At 48.9% G+C, this 18,046-nt stretch overlaps 1 protein-coding gene across 3 annotated transcripts in view; it reads left to right on the forward strand.

Moving 5' to 3' along the window:
• The first annotated feature begins 2,170 nt into the window (after positions 1-2,170).
• Positions 2,171-18,046, forward strand: part of TP53BP2 (tumor protein p53 binding protein 2) — a 33,254-nt gene continuing 17,378 nt past the window's right edge. For 2 of the 3 annotated variants that reach the window (XR_014146025.1, XR_014146024.1), the window contains exons 1-5: positions 2,207-2,354; positions 8,534-8,647; positions 11,723-11,805; positions 14,894-14,995; positions 17,084-17,258. Coding sequence is in view for 1 of the 3 variants with exons in the window: in XM_081823003.1 (XP_081679129.1) it covers positions 2,207-2,354; positions 8,534-8,647; positions 11,723-11,805; positions 14,894-14,995; positions 17,084-17,258 (622 nt within the window). In the remaining 2 variants the exon portion in view is untranslated. Of the gene's footprint in view, positions 2,355-8,533; positions 8,648-11,722; positions 11,806-14,893; positions 14,996-17,083; positions 17,259-18,046 lie in introns of all 3 variants that reach the window. The other variant, XM_081823003.1, reaches the window with a different exon arrangement.

Raw genomic sequence — 18,046 nt, forward strand, 5'->3', positions numbered from 1 at the left:
CCTGCTGTAAGGAACAGCCTGGAGAGTAGAGAATGGGTCAGAAGAGCAGAATTGACCCTGTTGTTTTAGTAGCCAAGTCTTTTGCTTCCGTGGGTCTTCTTCATTTGTACAGAGAGTAATGCTGGCCCTGCTTGTCTGGGGTTGGTGTGAGTTTCTGAGCTGTGTGTGCGGAAGCTCTCTGGAGGGGGCCGGGGGCCGGGGGGTGCTGGGACCCTTGTGTGCGGCACAGACACTGGCTTTGAAGCGTTGAACTTCAGACAGTGTTGGGGTGCGTGGGGAGCATGGAGGACCACTGGAATACCAGAGTGTAAATTGTTGAGGTCCGTCATGAAATGGGCCCTAGGATCTGCCAGAGCCGCAGCAGGGTGCAAGTCTGTGAGCTTAGTGAATCTTTGTTATTTTTTCCAAGTGATTTTTGTCGAAGCTTTATGATTTCTGTGTGGTTTTAAAGTGCAGCCTTCCTGTCTGGTTGAGGCCTGGAACGATGTGTCTTTATTAATATGGTTTGTTGGGAGGGAAGGACCAGATAGAATTAGCTTGAAAGCTGCTCAGCTCGTCCTGGGAAGCTGTACGGTTTTTTCCATGTTTATTTACTGTTTCACCGGTATCCACTGTGTTAATTTTTCTGGGTTCCCCACTCCGTGTTCTTATGGTCTGGGCGACTCTCCACATTGCACATGTTCCTGCGGGTTGGGAGCTTTGATGTAAGAAGGGAGGACGCGGTGACCTTAAGAAAACACGGTGGGGGGTGAAGGAGGAGCTGCAGGGTGCCTGATACTGAGCCTGCTCACCTTGGGGGTTGTTCTCCCCTGCCGGCCCCTCCTCTCACTGATCGCACCCCTGCGGCACCCAGCCCGACCACTTAGCGGGCGTCCATCACTGTCCCTAACCAGGCGCTGCCTTTTTGCAGAGAAGAGCCTAGTGTAGCTCTGTGGGGGTGGGCAAGGAAGTCTGAGCTAGAGGGGGGGCCCGTGTCGTCCCGAGCGCAGTGCAGGTCCTGCTCATTCTGCCCTTTTGTGGCCTTAAAGCCCCAACTTTTCCCAGTGTCGGCGGCCTGTTAATCATTGTTACAGAATGTGTGCTGGTCTAGAGTGGACCTGCCAAAGCCTTGGCGTTCTCCTTTCCTGAGAAGAATTACTCTCGCAGGATGAGTGCTCCCGGTGGGATTTCTGTCAGACTGTGTGTGTTTTATCCTGATACACGTGGGCCCGCTGAGTTGAGCAAACACACGGGGTTCCCTGCCTCCGTTGCCGTCCGCCGTGTATTTGCTGTCAGTTTCTCCAGCACTGGGAATTCACATTTTGGGGGGATAATTTAATTGGCATGAAAGCTTGCTCTCTTTACTCTCAGTGTTTTTAAGAGACAACGTCTATTTTAATAGGAGAGAGATGGCTAGTGAGCTGGAGAGTGAGGTCTTCTGTCCGGTTTATATTCTGTGTGAGGCCGGCTAAATTTTAGCATCACAGCCCGTTGCTTTGCTAACACCTTGTTGATAAAGACTTAGGCTGTAATGTAGGTATTTAATTTGATTAAAACATTTTAGCCTGAAAAGTATGATGTTTTGGGGCGCCTGGGTGGCTCAGTCATTAAGCGTCTGCCTTCGGCTCAGTCATGATCCCGGAGTCCTGGGATCGAGCCCCGCATCGGGCTCCCTGCTCAGCGGGAAGCCTGCTTCTCCCTCCCCCACTCCCCCTGCTTGTGTTCCTGCTCTCGCTTTGTCTCTGTCAAATAAATAGATAAATCTTTAAAAAAAAAAATACATTGTTTTGAATAGGTGGTCTATGCGCCTGGTGTAAATATTAGAGTTCCCTCCAAGTTGTGTCTCCTGGTTCCCACCCACCCTCAGAGCAGCATGTTCTTAGGTCTCCCGCCGAAGAGGCCATGTAGACAGAAGGGTGTGTGCAGATATCCCCGAATCTCCCTCACAAGATTGGTAGGAGGCTGTTTCTAGGGTGGGGCTGGCACCTACGAGGAACTGTGTAAGTATTTAACAAGTACAGTGTCTGGGAAAGACTTCGTTTGGCCCTCTGTGTGAACTGGTTTGCCCAAAGCCCGAGGACCCCGGGGGCTCTGCAGGCACCGCTGGCTGAGGGGCCGGGCCGCCGCCCTGCTCCTCGGCTGGGGCTCTGGGAAGGGAATGCGAGGTGACTGGAAAGTGAAAGCGCAGTGTGGACGCTGACAGCCGCGGTCTCTGTCTCTGTTGCAGATGTTTCTCACTGTGTACCTCAGTGACAACGAGCAGCACTTCACCGAGGTCCCCGTGACCCCCGAGACGATGTGCAGAGACGTGGTGGATCTGTGCAAAGAGCCCGGCGAGAGCGAGTGCCATCTGGCCGAAGTGTGGTGTGGCTCTGGTATGAGACCCGGCTCGGGAGGCTGTGTAGACGTGGCCGCGGGCGGTGTGCCTGTGGTCCGCGGAGAAACCAGGGACTTGCCCGAGCCTCAGGGTGCGGCGTTCTCTCTCCAGCTTCGCTGTGACGTAGGGCGCCTTCCCGCTCTCGTCCTTCCCTTCTCGGCAGTACAGCGAGGACGCTGCCTTGTGAAAGGGCAGGTGGCCCAGCGGGGCAAGCTTCTGGGCCCGACCCGGAACGTGCTCCGGGAGCATTTCCTGTGCGCTTGCACCCCACTGAATTAGAAACATGAGGTGTCCTGATTGCCTTGCCCTCTCCAAGGTTTTGTAGGTTTTTAGGGAAAGCTACTCAGTGTTGAGTTACCATGGTGGCAAAAGGCAGTGGTGAAATCATAGGCATTATTTTAAGCTTTGAAATCAGTCCTTCACTCTAGTTCTTTGGAGCTCTAAAATGGGACAGCCTGGTCTTTTTCTGGCCCCTGAGGAGTTTGTAGATGTGTGAGTAATTTTCCATAATTTCTGCCTTGTTCCTGCACAGCCGGAGTGACCTCCCCCTGTTTCCTTCCCTCTTCCGGGGGTGCCAGGCGTCCCAGCGTGGGTTACACATCGTGTAAACTGGGTCCTCACCATTCACAATCCCTGCCTGCAGCCGAGCTCCCTCCCTACCAGGCCGAGACGTCTTCGTCCATCTTTGGCCAACTTTCTTACTGTTGGGTGTCCTGGATGGTCTTGTGCTCTCTCCCTGGATCGCTTACTTCTTTTCCCTTCACAAAGGAACTGGATTAGACCATTCACATAAGGAAACCCAAATGATCCTTTTCAAGTGAAAATGTGATAGTCTGACTTTCCACTCCTCCGTGGCTTTCTCGTCTCCCGAGGATAAAATCCAGATTTCTGATGTTGTGTTGTGAAGTCTCTGTTGTTGTCAGGCACCATTCTCCTTGTCCTGCAGCTTCCCTGCTGTTCCTGAGTGAACTCCTTCGCACCGTAGGGCCGTTGGCGCGAGCTCTCCCCACTGCCTGCATTGCTGTCTAGGTGTTGCCCCCTGGACTTGAGCCGGAACGTTCCGTCCTCCAGGAGAGACTCTGCTGGAGCGTGCTTCTACAGTGGCCGTGAAGCCACCCTGATTTAATCCTCTGGGTTTTGTGTGTCTCTTAGTTTATTGCCTCCAGAATCCCTGTAGCCCAAACACCTGCCCTGGGACGTAAATTCCCTAGGAGGAGAGGCTTGTGTATGTCGTGCGTCGGCGTGTCCAGCTCAGGGAGAGGGCCTGGCGTCTGGTGCTGCTCTGCGAGTCCGTCCTGAGGGACTCAGTGCACGGCCGGATGCTCTGGCCACCGCCTTCATTCGGCAGGTCTCCTTGCTTCACACTTTACGGAGGGGATCCACAGCACCCGTCGGGAGTGAGGAGGAGGCTCGGAGTCTCCTGGGAGCTCCTGCTTCTACCTGTTCTTTCTCCTCTCAGTGTCTTGCTCACTTGAGGCCAGTAACCTTTACTCTATGATGATGTTGAGAAGATTTTCTTTCTTCTCACTTTTTTAGTTAAAAAAAAAAAAATGACCATACCTGAATGTGTTCTTTTTTGTAGAAGAGCAACTGATGTGGACAGAATGGAAGCCTTTCCCTGTGCCCGTCCCTGATCGCTCAGTGTAGCCGCTCAGCATAGCAGAGAAACTCTCAGACTCTTTTCTCTGCGTTTACAGTTGTAGGAATAGTTTTGTGTGTTGTTTCTCTTTCTGTTTTTTCTTTTTGTAAATAGTATCATACATATCAGCATCCTGCAATTTGCCGTTTAACCTTATAGTCCAGCTTAGAGGTGTTTTTCAGATTAGTATGTGTAATTCTATATCATTATTTTTTATTTTTTAGATTTTTTTGAGAGAGAGAGCATGCAGGCAGGGGAGGGGTGAAGGGAGAGAGAATCTTAAGCAGACTCCACACTGAGCGCAGAGCCTAACGTGGGGCTCGATCCCACGACCCTGAGATCATGACCTGAGCTAAAACCAAGAGTCAGACACTGAACTGACTGAGCCACCCGGGCACCCCTCCACTCTTGCTTTTATAAATGCTGCAGTGAAAGTCCTTTTAGGAGCCTCTTGATCCATGCAACTGTTTCTCTGGAGTAGACACCATGAAGTGCAATTGCTTAATTAAAGGTTCACACACTTTAAAATTTGATGTGTGGTTCCAGATTGCCCTCCACAAAGGCTGTCTGCTCAAACCCCTACCTGTTATTTCTGAAAGAACCTTTTGTCAACAATTGATAGGATAATATTTGAATTTTTGCTGAGCTGATAGCGGAGGTTGCCCATTGTTTCATTTTCTTTTTTTTTTTTTTAAGATTTTATTTATTTATTTGAGAGAGAGAATGAGAGAGAGAGAGAGCATGAGGGGGGGAGGGGCAGAGGGAGAAGCAGACTCCCTGCCGAGCAGGGAGCCCGATGCGGGACTCGATCCTGTGACTCCAGGATCATGATCTGAGCCGAAGGCAGTAGCTTAACCAACTGAGCCACCCAGGCGCCCCCATTGTTTCATTTTCTCTTGGCCATTTGGATTTCCATTTTTATATACTTAATTTTTTTAAACTTTCTTTACATTTTCAGTAAGCTTCACACCCAAAGTGGGCCTGGAGCTCCCGGCCCCGAGCTCAAGTCTCACGCTCCTCTGACTGAGCCAGCCAGGCGCCCCTGGGTTTCCATTTTTAAAATACTGTTTCTCCGTAGGCTTTGTTCATGTTTCCCTTGGCTTTTGCCTCTTGACTTGTAGGCATTCAAAAGCAGAAACAACTATCCTGGATCCCAGGCCTGTTGTGTGATTTAAAAGGATCCTTTCCTTACTGCAGGGCTGTAAACCTACTCTCCTGTTATGTAATGCTGTAAGTTCGAAATAATTTTCCTTCCCTCCCCCATTAAGTTTTGTGACTCGTGTGAGTTACGGAGCGAACTGCTTGTTTCCCGAACGGGCAGTGAATTGTCTGAAGTGCCTTATCGAACGGCGGTTTCTTGCTTACTGACGTGAAACATCCTGCATGCCACGTTAGATCGCATACAGGGTTAGGTTTCTGTGAGCTTTTGTCCATTACTTTTGTCTTCTTGTTTATGACAGAACCAAGGGGTTCTGATTACTATAGTTTGAAAATTTGGTAAGTGCAAGGCAAGTGCTTTTATTTCATTGTTCTGCTTTTCCAAAAAATATGTGAGCTGTTCTTCCATTTTTTTTTTTCTTTTTCAGATAAATTTTAGAAAGGCCTTGAAAGGTTCTGTGAAAAGTCCTGTTGGGACTTTGGTTGTAGTGAATTCCTAATTCGTTTGCGGGTTGTTGCTATTATGCTGTGATTAGGAGCAAGGTCTTGGGTCTCAGAATCCTGTCTCTGTCATTTAGTAGCTTTATAACCGAAACTGTCCGCAAGCCTCCCACGTAACCTACGGGCAAGATGGCTGCGGGTGGACAGGCACTGTTTGTAGGGCACCTGCAGGACCTGCAGGGCGTGTGTGCGTGTGCATGGGTGCGTGTGTGTGTGCACGGGCGTGTGTGAGCGTGCACATCTGGAGCCTGGCTCCACCTCCTCTGTGCTCCCGGAACGTGCAGGGGAAGGTGTGTGCGTGCACGGGCGTGTGTAAGCGTGCACGGCGTGTGTGAGCGTGCACATCTGGAGCCTGGCTCCACCTCCTCTGTGCTCCCGGAATGTGCAGGGGAAGGTGTGTGCGTGCACAGGCATATGTGAGCGTGCACGGGCGCGTGTGAGCGTGCACGGGCATGTGTGAGTGTGCACGGGCATGCGTTTGGTCAGGAGGTGGGAGGTCTACTCAGAAGTTCTGTTAGGGGGGCGCCTGGGTGGCTCAGTCGGTTAAGTGACTGCCTTCGGCTCAGGTCATGATCCTGGAGTCCCTGGATCGAGTCCCGCATCGGGCTCCCTGCTCAGCAGGGAGCCTGCTTCTCCCTCTGACCCTCCCCCCTCTCATGTGCTCTCTCTCTCTCTCATTCTCTCTGTCCCAAATAAATAAAATAAAAATCTTTAAAAAAAAAAAAAAAGTTCTGTTAGGGGGTGTCTGTTGGCTTACTAGGGGTGTTTCCTTCTGGGGGGTCTTAGTCAGAATTTCTCTGGTTTAGGGATGAGGAGGGGCAGCTCTGTCACCTCCGGGATGGCGAGCAGAATGGTACTTTGTTGTGGCTGAGTGGACTGAGCTCAGGCCGAGTCCGCAAACCCGGCTACTCCATTCTCTGCCCATTGGTGACTTCAGGTGCTGGCACGGTGGCTGTGATTACCAGCAGGTGCTCGGCCATTTCTTAGGCTTGTTCAGTGTTCTGCTAGTAAAGCTTACAGACAGCGCTGGAGTGCCTCTGATTTTTTTTTTTTAAGATTTTATCTATTTATTTGAGAGAGAGAGAGAGCACAAGTGGGGGGCAGAGGCAGAGGGAGAAGCAGACTCACTTCTGAGCAGGGAGCCCGATGCAGGACTTGATCCCAGGACCCCAGGATCGTGACCCAAGCCGAAGGCAGACGCTTAAGTATCTCTCACTTAAAGCAGTTGCATCCTCGAACAGTAGGTTTGGTTTTTATATCTAGATCCTTGAGGTTGGAAGATATTTCGAGGGCAGCTTAAGATACATGATTTCTCCTGAAGTTCCCATCTACTAGAGTATCCTGTGTTCTTCCTTTTGTCTCGAGAGAAGTTCCACAACTGGCAAGCTCCCCGGAAGACGGGCCAAATAGATACACAGTTGGCCCTTGAACAGTGTGGGGGTTCAGGGCACCGACCCCTGTGCAGTCAGAAATCCACATAGGACTTCCAGCTCTCCCCAAACTTCACTCCTTACAGCTTAGTGTTGCCTCGAAGCTCTGCTGACCACGTTTTGTATGTTGTGTGTTATATTCTGCGTTCTTCAATCGAGTTTGCTAGAGAGAAGAACGTGCTATTAAGAAAATCGTGGGGCGCCTGGTGCCTGTCAGTCAGTCAGGCATCTGACTCTTGGTTTCAGCTCAGGTCATGATCTCAGGGTTGTGAGATCGAGTCCCATCTTGAGCTCCATGCTCAGCGAGGAGTCTGCTTGAGATTCTCTCCCATCTCCCTCTGCTCCTCCCCCACCCCACACATGCTCTCTCTCTAATATATATATATATATATGTATTTTAAAGAAAATCGGGGCCCTTTTTTCTTTAAAAAAAAAAAAGAAAGGAACAGAAAATACATTTCAGGACTGGACTGTATTTATCAAAAAATTCCCATATAGGTGGACCTGGGGTGGGTCACACCTCTTCTGTTCAAGGGCCAACTATATTTTCAGTGAGGTAAATAGCCTTTTGTTTGGAAGTGGGTATGTCTGATTTTTTTTTTTTTTGAGATTTTATTTATTTGTGAGAGAGAGAATGAGAGACAGAGAACATGAGAGGGAGGAGGGTCAGAGGGAGAAGCAGACTCCCCGCTGAGCAGGGAGCCCGATGTGGGACTCGACCCCGGGACTCCAGGATCATGACCCGAGCCGAAGGCAGTCGCCCAACCAACTGAGCCACCCAGGCGCCCATGTCTGATTTTTTTAACATAGTTTATAGAATTATAGTTTAAAAATAGCCTAAGAGATAGTAGGACTAGACTTTATTTAAAGATTTTATTTAGAGAGCACATGTGCGTGAGCATGGGGAGGGGCAGAGGGAGAGAGAATCCCAAGCCAACTCTGCACTGAGTGAGCCTTGAATGGTGGGGCTTGAACTCATAACCCTGACATCATGACCGAGCCGAAATCAAGAGTCTCAGATGCTCAACCAACTGAGCCACCCAGGCGCCCCTAAGCTATTTATTTAGAAAGTTATTTTTAATTTCTCGTTTATATTTAGAGAACCCTAGAACGGTTGAGTTAGAAGGGACCTCAGAGGCCAGTAGTTTATAGAGATTTCTGAAACCCCCGGAGTTCAACGGCGAGCGTGTGGCCAGTCAGGAGCACTGAGTTAGACTCCCGCGCCCCTGACGGCTGGCCCAGACGCATTCCCCTTTCCAGTGCCCACTGGGTCGACACCGACTGTGTGTGTGGGAAATCTGTGGTGCTTTATTTCTAAGGGCTCTTTTAATGAGAAGAAAGCATCTAAGATGCTCGGTGTTTCCTACAGGCAGAATTTGCATGAAGGATGGATAGTAAATGCTCTTTCTTGTACTTGCAAATCATGTGATTTCTGTTTGTTTCCTTTAGAACGTCCGGTTGCTGATAATGAGCGGATGTTTGATGTTCTGCAGAGGTTTGGCAGTCAGAGGAGTGAAGTTCGTTTCTTCCTTCGTCATGAACGGCCCCCCGGCAGGGACACAGGTGGGTAGCATTGTGTGAATCCGAGCAAAGCTGTGGACTTCGACTGCACACCTTGGAGGAGTGGGGGGAGATCAAGAGCCAGGTGATGTGAGGGGTGCAGGACAGGAAGGGACATGGAAGTGAGAGGACAGACCAGCTTCTAAGACCTGACTGTCTCGGAGAAAAGGGTGCAGTATCCCTTGATTTATTTTGTTTGAAGAGGAGAGGATCGGGTGGAAAGGAGTCCCTAGAGCAGGAGGCTGAACTGTGGGAGAGGGTATGTGCTCCTGAGAAGTTGTGCCCTCAGCCCGGGACAGGGTCCTGCGCTCGGGGGGAGCTGAGCGAGAGAGAGCTGAGCCTTGTGGGATCAGGTGGAGGGGCTTCTCGTCTGATGGCTTTCTCTGGGGTGGCCATGAGGTAGGAGGGTGTAGAGGCCAGCGTGAGCTGTTGTGGGGAACGGGTGAGCATCTGCCAGGGGGGCCAGGCTGCTGGGGGCCCCGGGAGACCACAGACCCCGAAACCAGGGGGCATTCCTTCCAGCTGCGCTTGGTAGCCTGGACAGTTGTAAGAAGATGGTTGGATTGACCCAGGGTTGGGGTTTTGCTGGCCCAATTCAGAGGAGGGCTAGTGGACGGGGAGAGGAGGCCATGGTCAGGACGGCGTCAGCTGGTGGGAAGGGGGAAGAGGGGGTGGCGGGGAGACGGAGGGCAGGGGAAGAGGCTGCAGTCTCGGGCTCATGGGCAGGTGTAGTGAGAGGAAGTTAGGGTCAGAAAGGAGAACATCTGAATTTAAGACTGCAGAGGGAGAGAGAGCACTTCTAGGTGATGAGGGCCCCATTTGGGCTGTGAAATGAGCTGGAATTAGAGGCTGAGAGGCCAGCTTTGGATGGAAGTCACGTGGGACGGAGGATGCGGGAGTCAGGTGCTCACACCTGTGGGGACTGAGGGTTCTCACCAGAGTGTGTAGACGAGGGAAGGAGGGAGAAGGCGATCGGTGCTGTGCGGTGGAGGAGCGGTGGGCTGGGAGAAGCTGGACCCTGAGGGTGCAGCCATCCCAGGGACCCCGCAGCCTCGTTTCCAGTCATATCTGTGGGGAAGCCACTCATTGAGCAGGATTACTAGGTATTTCTCAAAATGGGAGAACTTTTAAAATGGGAAGTTGAGGATTTGTGACCTCAGCACATAGTTCTTGGGAGCAGGAATGTAGGTAACAGATGTTAATTATAGTAATACATCTCAGTTTTACTGCTTTAATATACATGTCCACATGGTGGCCGGCAATTAGAAATTATTAAATGTGGCGTGACTTAGTGTGGACTCTCCTGCAGGGAGAGGTGCTAGCGCTCGGGTGGCCTGGCCCGTCAGAGGCCATGTGCATCACTGGTGTCTCTGATTGTATTTTACATTGGCACTTATTTTTTCCCTAAGCTGCTGCCTTTGTAATTTTAAATGGGCATCTACGTCACATTTTTATTTTGTCCTTTGTTGACATTACTGCATACATCCTCTTGGAAGAAGCTGACTTTGACCCGTTCACCTCCCAGTTCTCGTATCTTCTGTATACGTAGCGGCTAAATTATTCAAGAGCCTCAGCAGGGCCGTCTCAGTGTGTCTGTAAGGTGAGAAATACAGTCTGAAGATGCAGCTGTGTTCACAGCGTCCCAAACACCAGTGCCACACGGTGTTTGAACGGGGACACAGCAGCGTCCGCCCGCCCAGCAGGATGGGAGCCTTTCCGCACAGACCGTGGATGAGGGTGGGCCTGCTGCACTCTCGTCCCCAATTAGCCAGGACCTGTGCTGAGCGCGGATGTGCGCGATTTCTCAAGCTCCCGGCACCACGCTGATGCCCTGAACGTGCTCCAGCTGGTTCAGGGTTCTCTCTTTGAGTTAGCAAGGAAATCAATAATTCCTAAATGGTAGATTTTTTTTTTTCTTGCAGAAATGTGACAGATTACCTGAGCTTTGTTGTCAGAGAATTGAACAGTATTTTAAAAATAAACCTAATGCATTCGAGATAGGTGTGTGTGTCATACCTGGCTCTGAGGACAGACCTTTATTGGCATGGGAATCTGCGCTAAGTAGGTATAATAGATGTTTAATTCAGAAGAAATTTTAATCTAAAACTTCTTAGGAGATAATGCGTTTGCTAATTTCTGGGAAGTACAGGTTAGGTTAACTTCATATATTTAAAAAACTTTTTGGGCGCCTGGGTGGCTCAGTCCTTAAGCGTCTGCCTTCAGCTCAGGTCATGATCCCGGGGTCCTGGGATTAAGCCCCGCATTGGGCTCCCTACTCGGTGGGAAGCCTGCTTGTCTCTCTCCCACTCCCCCTGCTTGTGTTCTCTCTCTCACTGTGTCTCTCTGTTAAATAAATAAAATCTTTAAAAAAAAAATAAATAAAAATAAAAAACTTTTTGATGTTAATTTCTAACAACGTATCAGTTTAAATTAAGACTATTTTCCTTTTATGATGCAGCACGTGGTACTGAGAGACCCATATTTTGACTTGAAAAATTCTTTTTAGCCAAAACAGAATATACAGTGTTTTCCAGTTAGTACCTTCCAGTAGCTAAGAAAAACGGAAAATTTTTGCTGAAATAAACGGGAACATACTTCGTAGTACTCACGGATTACCATAAAATGCTCTCAATAAACCAGATACTCAGAACCCCTCTCGTTCTATCTTCAGTTACTTTTCTGTGTAAGTTACAAGCACGGTTAATGAGCTCAAGGATGGACTGATTTTTCACTTGTTCCTTACAGAGGAAGTTCTTGGTTTCACTGCTGAGTAGCTAGAGTACGAGGAGGGGTGGCTGGGCGCGGATGGTGTGCAGGACCCGCCACCTCGCAGCTCTCCCGGGAGCAGTTAGCGCGCAGTACTGTCTGGTGCTGACTGGTCGCCGTTCCAAGTGAGGTTTTCCAAAACAGGCAGAGATAAGAGACCTTCACTCCATTGCTGTGAGAAAATATTTTGTTTACCATCTGCTTTCTACCTAAATACCCAGGAGCAAGAATCCCAGAGCTCAGAGCTGAGCCAGTACCTCCAGGATCTGCTAGCTCTAGTGTTAATGCATCGTTTTTGAATTTTGTGCTTAGTGAGTGGACCACGGTCTCAGGATCCAAGTTTAAAAAGAAATGGTGTGAAAGTACCTGGTGAGCACCGAAGGAAGGAGAACGGGGTAAGTGTTGGTGCTGGAGCTGCCGGGGCGAGTCGAGCAGTTGCTCATGTAACGTTTTCCTCTTGCCCTTGCTACTTTGTTGCTCACTGCTTATGAAGCATGGCCCTTGCTACTTTGTTGCTCAGTGGGTTATGAGGGAGGGCCGCTTTTTAATTTTTACTGTTTTTAAAGATTTATTTATTTGAGAGAGGTGGGAGGAGAGGGAGCGCTCACACGAGAGTGGGTGTACGCACAAGCAGGGGGGAGGGGCAGAGGGAGAAGCAGACTCCCCACTGAGCAGGGAGCCCGATGCGGGGCTCGATCCCAGGACCCTGAAATCATGACCTGAGCCGAAGGCAGACACTTCAGCCCAGGTCCCAGTATGCCCTGCTTTTTAAAGGGTTGTTTCAAATGTATTTCCTACAAAGGATTAATTTTAATGATCTCTGCTTGGCTGACTATTGAGAGCAGTTAGATGCTGGATACACTGCAGATTCAGAGCAAAACAAATGGTGAATGAGGTTAAGGGAGGATTTATTTTTTATGATTTTATTTTTTGCTATAATCGCTTTAGTAAAATGAAAAAGTACATGTTAATGTTCTTGCTATTGCATGTGAATTTTAGCAAGTATCTTTGGGGGGTACCTTATAGACATTTTCTTTTCAGAGCTCAGAATTTTTAATACTGTTAGGGATTAGCTGTGTTGTCTTCCCCAAAATCCAGGGTGAATTTATGAGAGAATCCAGGCCATTTGTTTGTGTTCTGCCTTTCCCCAGATTCTCCTTGTTTCTCTTCTAAGATCCTGCAGTTTTCCTACAGGGATGAAAAGCTCCTATAAGTGTGACCAAAACCTGGTCTTAGCCATTGACAGGATTTGCGTGCATCTTGACACTGTATCTGTCCCCTCACTGGGTTTTATGGAAGTATAATTGACCTATCACAACGGCACATGGTTTGAGTACACAATTTGGTCAGTTTTCACACGCACATACACCTGTGAAGCCAAGGTAGTGAGGATATCCATCATCCCCAGAGCTCCCTCGTGTCCTTCTGCCTCTTCCTCATCCTCAGGGACCCTCTGGCGGGTCCACTTTCTGTCACTACAAATTAGTTTTATTTTCTGGAATCTTACATACACGGAGGCATGCAGTATATAGTCGTTTTGTCTGAATTTGCTCAGCATCAGTATTTCGATCCATCTCATATGTATCAGTAGTTGGTTCCTTTTTATTGCTGAGAGGCCTTTCCTTGTCCAGATATAGCTTGTTCATCCGTTTCTCTCTTGATGGTTATGGGGGTTGTTTTTCAGCTTTTGGTCACTCCGGATCAAGCGGTAATGAATATTTGGGTACAAGTCTCTGTATGGGCATATTCTTTTATTTCTTTTGAGTAAATACTAGGAGTGGGGTGCAGGGTCACGTGGCAGGTGTGCGTTCACTTTTTAAGAAGCTGCCAGGGGCGCCTGGGTGGCTCAGTCGTTAAGCGTCTGCCTTTGGCTCAGGTCATGATCCCAGGGTCCTGGGATCGAGCCCCACATCGGGCTCTCTGTTCAGCGGGGAGCCTGCTTCTCCCTCTCCCACTCTGCCTGCTTGTGTTCCCTCTCTCACTGTCTCTCTCTGTCAAATAAATAAATAAAATCTTTAAAAAAAAAAAAAGCTGCCAAACTGTTTTCCAAAGTGATTGTTTTATTTTACATTTTCATCAGAGTTCCAGGTTTTCCACATCCTTGCCAACATTTGGTAGGGTCAGTCCTTTCAATTTGGGCGAATAGGCTTCAGTGTGTATTTCTCTAATGCCCGATGATGTTGGTGTGTTTCCATGAGCTTATTTGTGAGTTGTGTTATCTTTTTTGGTGAGGTATTTGTTCAGATCTTTTGTTCATATTTTTCTTTGTTGGTTTGTTTGCTTTCTTAGTACTGGGTTCGAGAATTCTTCCATATTCTGGATCCAGGTCCTTTATTAGGTATATGATTTGCAAATATTTTCCCCAGTCTGTGGCTTGTTCTTAATTTTGGTAAAGTATAATTGCTCAATTTAGAAGTTTGTACTGTTACTTTACATTGCATTTTATGATCTGTTTGGATGTGGTGTGAGAGTTCAAGTTTTGTCCATGGATAGATGGGTATCCAGTTGATGGAGCCATGTGTTGAAAGGACTCTGTCACTTCAGTGCCTTTGTACCTCTGTTGGAAGTCGGTTGCCTGGTCTGTCTGTGCTCTCTGCTCTTCTGGCTTGAGATCAGCACTACCTGTGTTGGGCCCCAAGGCAAGCTAAGTCGTGTAGTCAGGTCGCGTGAGGAACATGGTGTGACTGAGCACCACGCTTTACTGCCGTTCATTCAGGCCTTCTTTTCTCTTGGGGCTACGGGTTTCCAGGGCGCGGGTCTAGTACATCTTCTGGTAAATTTATTCCTCAGTACTTTGTGGGTTTTATGCTTCTGTAAATGGTATTTAAAGTTTTTTTACATTTCTAGTTAACATAAGAGATATAGTGGATTTTTGCATAAGGATCATTTATGCAATGATCCTCTGTGGATTCCACACCATTTTCCTCACGGATGACTGTGTTGTCTGTCCTTTCCAAACTGGATGCAGCTCACGTCTTTTTCTTGCTCTTCTGCACTGGCTAGAACACCATGGGCCATGCTGAACAGAGTAGACGTCTTGTTTGTTCTGATAACTCCATTTGTCTTGAATTTCCTGATGCTAGTGCAGTATTTTTAAAGGTCGTTCCGATGCCTGTATTCTGGGTTAGCTGCCAGTGCCTCAGTATCATGTTTAGTGTGATCCAGCGTTATTTTTCTAATAAAATTCAGTCCAGAACAAGGTAATTCTAAATTGTTGCATTTCAGCCACAGACTATTGAGACTGTTTAATTTTTACATTTATAGCTTAAAAGAGTGTTGGTCTGTGTATTAGTATGTCTTCCATGGAAACTTAATAAGTCATTGTGGGGATATTAATATAAAAATTAGTGGTCTCTTTCATGTTATGGAAGAAAACTGGCTGGTTGTGTCCCGAGGGGCTCAGGGGAAGCTTCCACACCTCTGAGGGAGGGGTCTCTGTCCATGCTCGTCTTGCAGCTGGATTCTTTGTGTTCTCACGCGTAGGTTCACAGCCCCAGGATGGATCTGACTCTTGCCGAGCTTCAGGAAATGGCCTCTCGCCAGCAGCAGCAGATTGAGGCCCAGCAACAAATGCTGGCAACGAAGGTGAGGTCCTGTAAGGACGGGACAGGCCCCTCTGTGGGTGCGTGTGTAGAGCTGTCTCCATGCCACCCCGTTAAGCCGGTGACCTCAAGATACAGGTTGATCCTGTCACCCCACAGGTTACCTGCTTTGTGGCGCTTTCTTCTCTTTACCACAGCATTTTGTAGAAATCCTTACATCATCCCAGTTGCTCAGGATCTCCTGACCCCTGGTTCTGATCACAGTTGACCACGTTATGTCGTGCTTGGGAAAACAGGAAAGGCCTAAAGAACCCTCCGACTTTGCTAGAGGGAACTGCTCTGGGCTAGCCTCATCCTGAATTCCTACTTGTGACGTCGACCAGTGTTAACACTGTCCCCTTCTGTCGTGTGGCACTGATAACAGGCTGCTTGCCTTTATTTGGGACATCCTGCCCCCACAGACTAATCCTCGTCTCGGCCTCTCCGTTACCGTCCACACCAGTCTCCCTGTTGTTTCTCCCACCAGCCGTAGGCCGTGGTCTGACCCAGATGTCCCCACACTTCCTCCGTAAAGGCTGGTGGTCAGTACTGTGGGCTTTGCAGGCTTCTTAGCGTCGTGGTCGTGGCACAAAAGCCGCCACAGACGTAAGCTCATGGGTGGCTGTGTGATGTATGAACACGGGTGGCGGGCTGGCTTTCACCCGCCACCCCGGGCTGAACACCCGTGTCTGCAGTGGACCACGCCCAGGGTGACTGTAAGTTCACCGGAGCCGGGGTGGACTGTGGTGCAGGGTCCCCGGCAGCACGCCCCGTGGCCTCCATGTAACACTCGCCGGTTCCCGTGGGTCCGTTTCTGTCTCTGACGCCAGGCACCGGCACTTTCAAAATCAGGTGGAGTAGCACTGCTTCTCAAACTGGAATGTGCATGCGAATGAATCCCCTCGGGGTTGTGTTAAAAATGCATATTCTGGCTCAGTAGGGCTGGGGTCTGAGATTGTGCATTTCTTTCTTTCTTTTTTTTTTTTTAAGATTTTATTTATTTATTTGACAGAGAGAGACACAGGCGAGAGAGCGAACACAAGCAGGGGGAGTGGGAGAGGGAGAAGCAGGCTTCCCACTGAGCAGGGAGCCCGATGCGGGGCTCGATCCCAGGACCCTGGGATCATGACCTGAGCCGAAGGCAGACCTTAACGACTGAGCCCCCCAGGCGCCCCGAGATTGTGTGTTTCTGACAAGCTCCCTTGTGATGCTGATGCACTGTTTCTTGAGTATCAGGGACAGAAATTGGAAGTAAAAAGGCTGAGTAATAGAATACATTTTTAACCTCAGGGTCTTATTTTGAAACTGTTTTTGTGTTATTTATATTTCAGGCATATTAATCTGAGAAGTGTACCCTTGATTATAAATTGTGTGGCTCTGGTACTCACTTTTTTTTGAAGTTTTCATTTATTTATTTGAGAGAGAGAACAAGCAGGGAGGGAGAAACAGACTCCCCGCCGAGCAGGGAGCCCGACATGGGACTCGATCCCAGGCCCCCGGGATCATGGCCTGAGCCGAAGGCAGACTAGGAACAGAATGTTACATTGTAGGTTTCTGAGGGCTGAGGGTTCTTCAGCTCTTCGCTAAGTGTGTGTGCTGAGTGTATGCTAGCTGTCTAAGGTTCTGTGCCCTTCACATCTCATTTACTCCTCACCGTGGCCCTACAAGGCTCTCCATCACCCTGTTTTTAGCCGAAGAAGGCGACCCATGTCCTTGGTGAGGGTCTCAGAGCTCGGGTTGTGAGTCCAAATCTGACTGCAAAGCCGCCTTTATAGTGAGTGCCTCCCGTTTCCGTGTGAGCTTGTCCTAACTTCATAGCTGCCCCTCACGAGAACCAGCTGTGGGGTCACTGTTCACCTGCTGCAGAGGAACCACTGGGAATAAAATTGCTCCTTCCTGGGTCTTTCCCCCAAGAGAAAGTCAGGTTGGGGCCCGGAGGCTGTGTCTTTCACTCCTGTCCAAGGTGGTTCAGGGGCGGCGTGCAGGATGGCTGGTTGCCCCCCACCTCGGCCTCTTGGCTGTGCTGGGGTTCGTTTGGGGCCGTGATACACCTGTTGAAAAGGGTAGGCCTGATGATGGCTTCCATCTTTAGGAACAGCGCTTAAAGTTTTTGAAACAGCAAGATCAGCGTCAGCAGCAACAAGCTGCTGAGCAGGAGAAGCTCAAGAGGCTGAAGGAGATGGCTGAGAACCAAGAGGCTAAGCTAAAGAAGGTGCGCGCCCTGAAGGGCCACGTGGAGCAGAAGAGGCTGAGCAACGGCCGACTTGGTGAGTCGCTCCCGGAGGGCCCTGCCAGCGCTCGAGGCTCCGTGGGGGGACGCGGGTGTGTGTGTGTGTGGGGGGGCTGGGCAGACGCGGAGACGCGGGTGCCGGGCACTTAGAGCACTGCGTGCTGAGTGACTGTAAGCCGAGGCTGTGCGTGTAGTCAACTTTAGAATCAAGCTTTTTCAAAGCCTGATTCCCTGCAGTTTTGATGCTCTTGGTGCCTGTGAATTGGATTTAGCTGCTGGATGTTTCATTATATTTTAATTTAATTTTTATTTTTTTGGTGGGCAGCAAAGCAAAGTTTATTGAGCGATAGTACAAAGCTCCCGAACAGGGAGGGGACCCGAGAGGGTTGCCCTTTGCTGCTGGGTGTTTAAGACAAGGTTTTCACGTTATCTTTGGAAAAATGTACTAGTAGGGTTTTTATTTTTTTTCTCTTTCTAAATACTTTTGACTGAAAATTTGATGAAGGCAAGGATTTTTATTCATATAATAGGTTCCTCTATTGTAATGCCATTTTAATTAAATTTTTTGTGATTTAATAGCTGCCTCTACCACTGTAAAACTGAAGTTAAAAGTGCTAAGTAAATTTCATTGTTTCTAAAATCTGGAGCTTAATAATATTTATAACACAAATTCTGCTAGAGATTTATTCAGAGGGAGGCACGGACATTTAGAAATGTCTCTGTGGATTTCAGTTGCTTGTAAAAGAAATAGGTTGGTTCTAGGACATTTCTGAAAAACGTCTGTACTTTTTGTTAGGAAGTTTGTTGTAAAGTCCGGTTGCCTGG

Source organism: Leptonychotes weddellii, chromosome 6 (assembly GCF_054177405.1).
Source record: "Leptonychotes weddellii isolate Sample4059 chromosome 6, ASM5417740v2, whole genome shotgun sequence".
Lineage (NCBI taxonomy): Eukaryota > Metazoa > Chordata > Mammalia > Carnivora > Phocidae > Leptonychotes > Leptonychotes weddellii.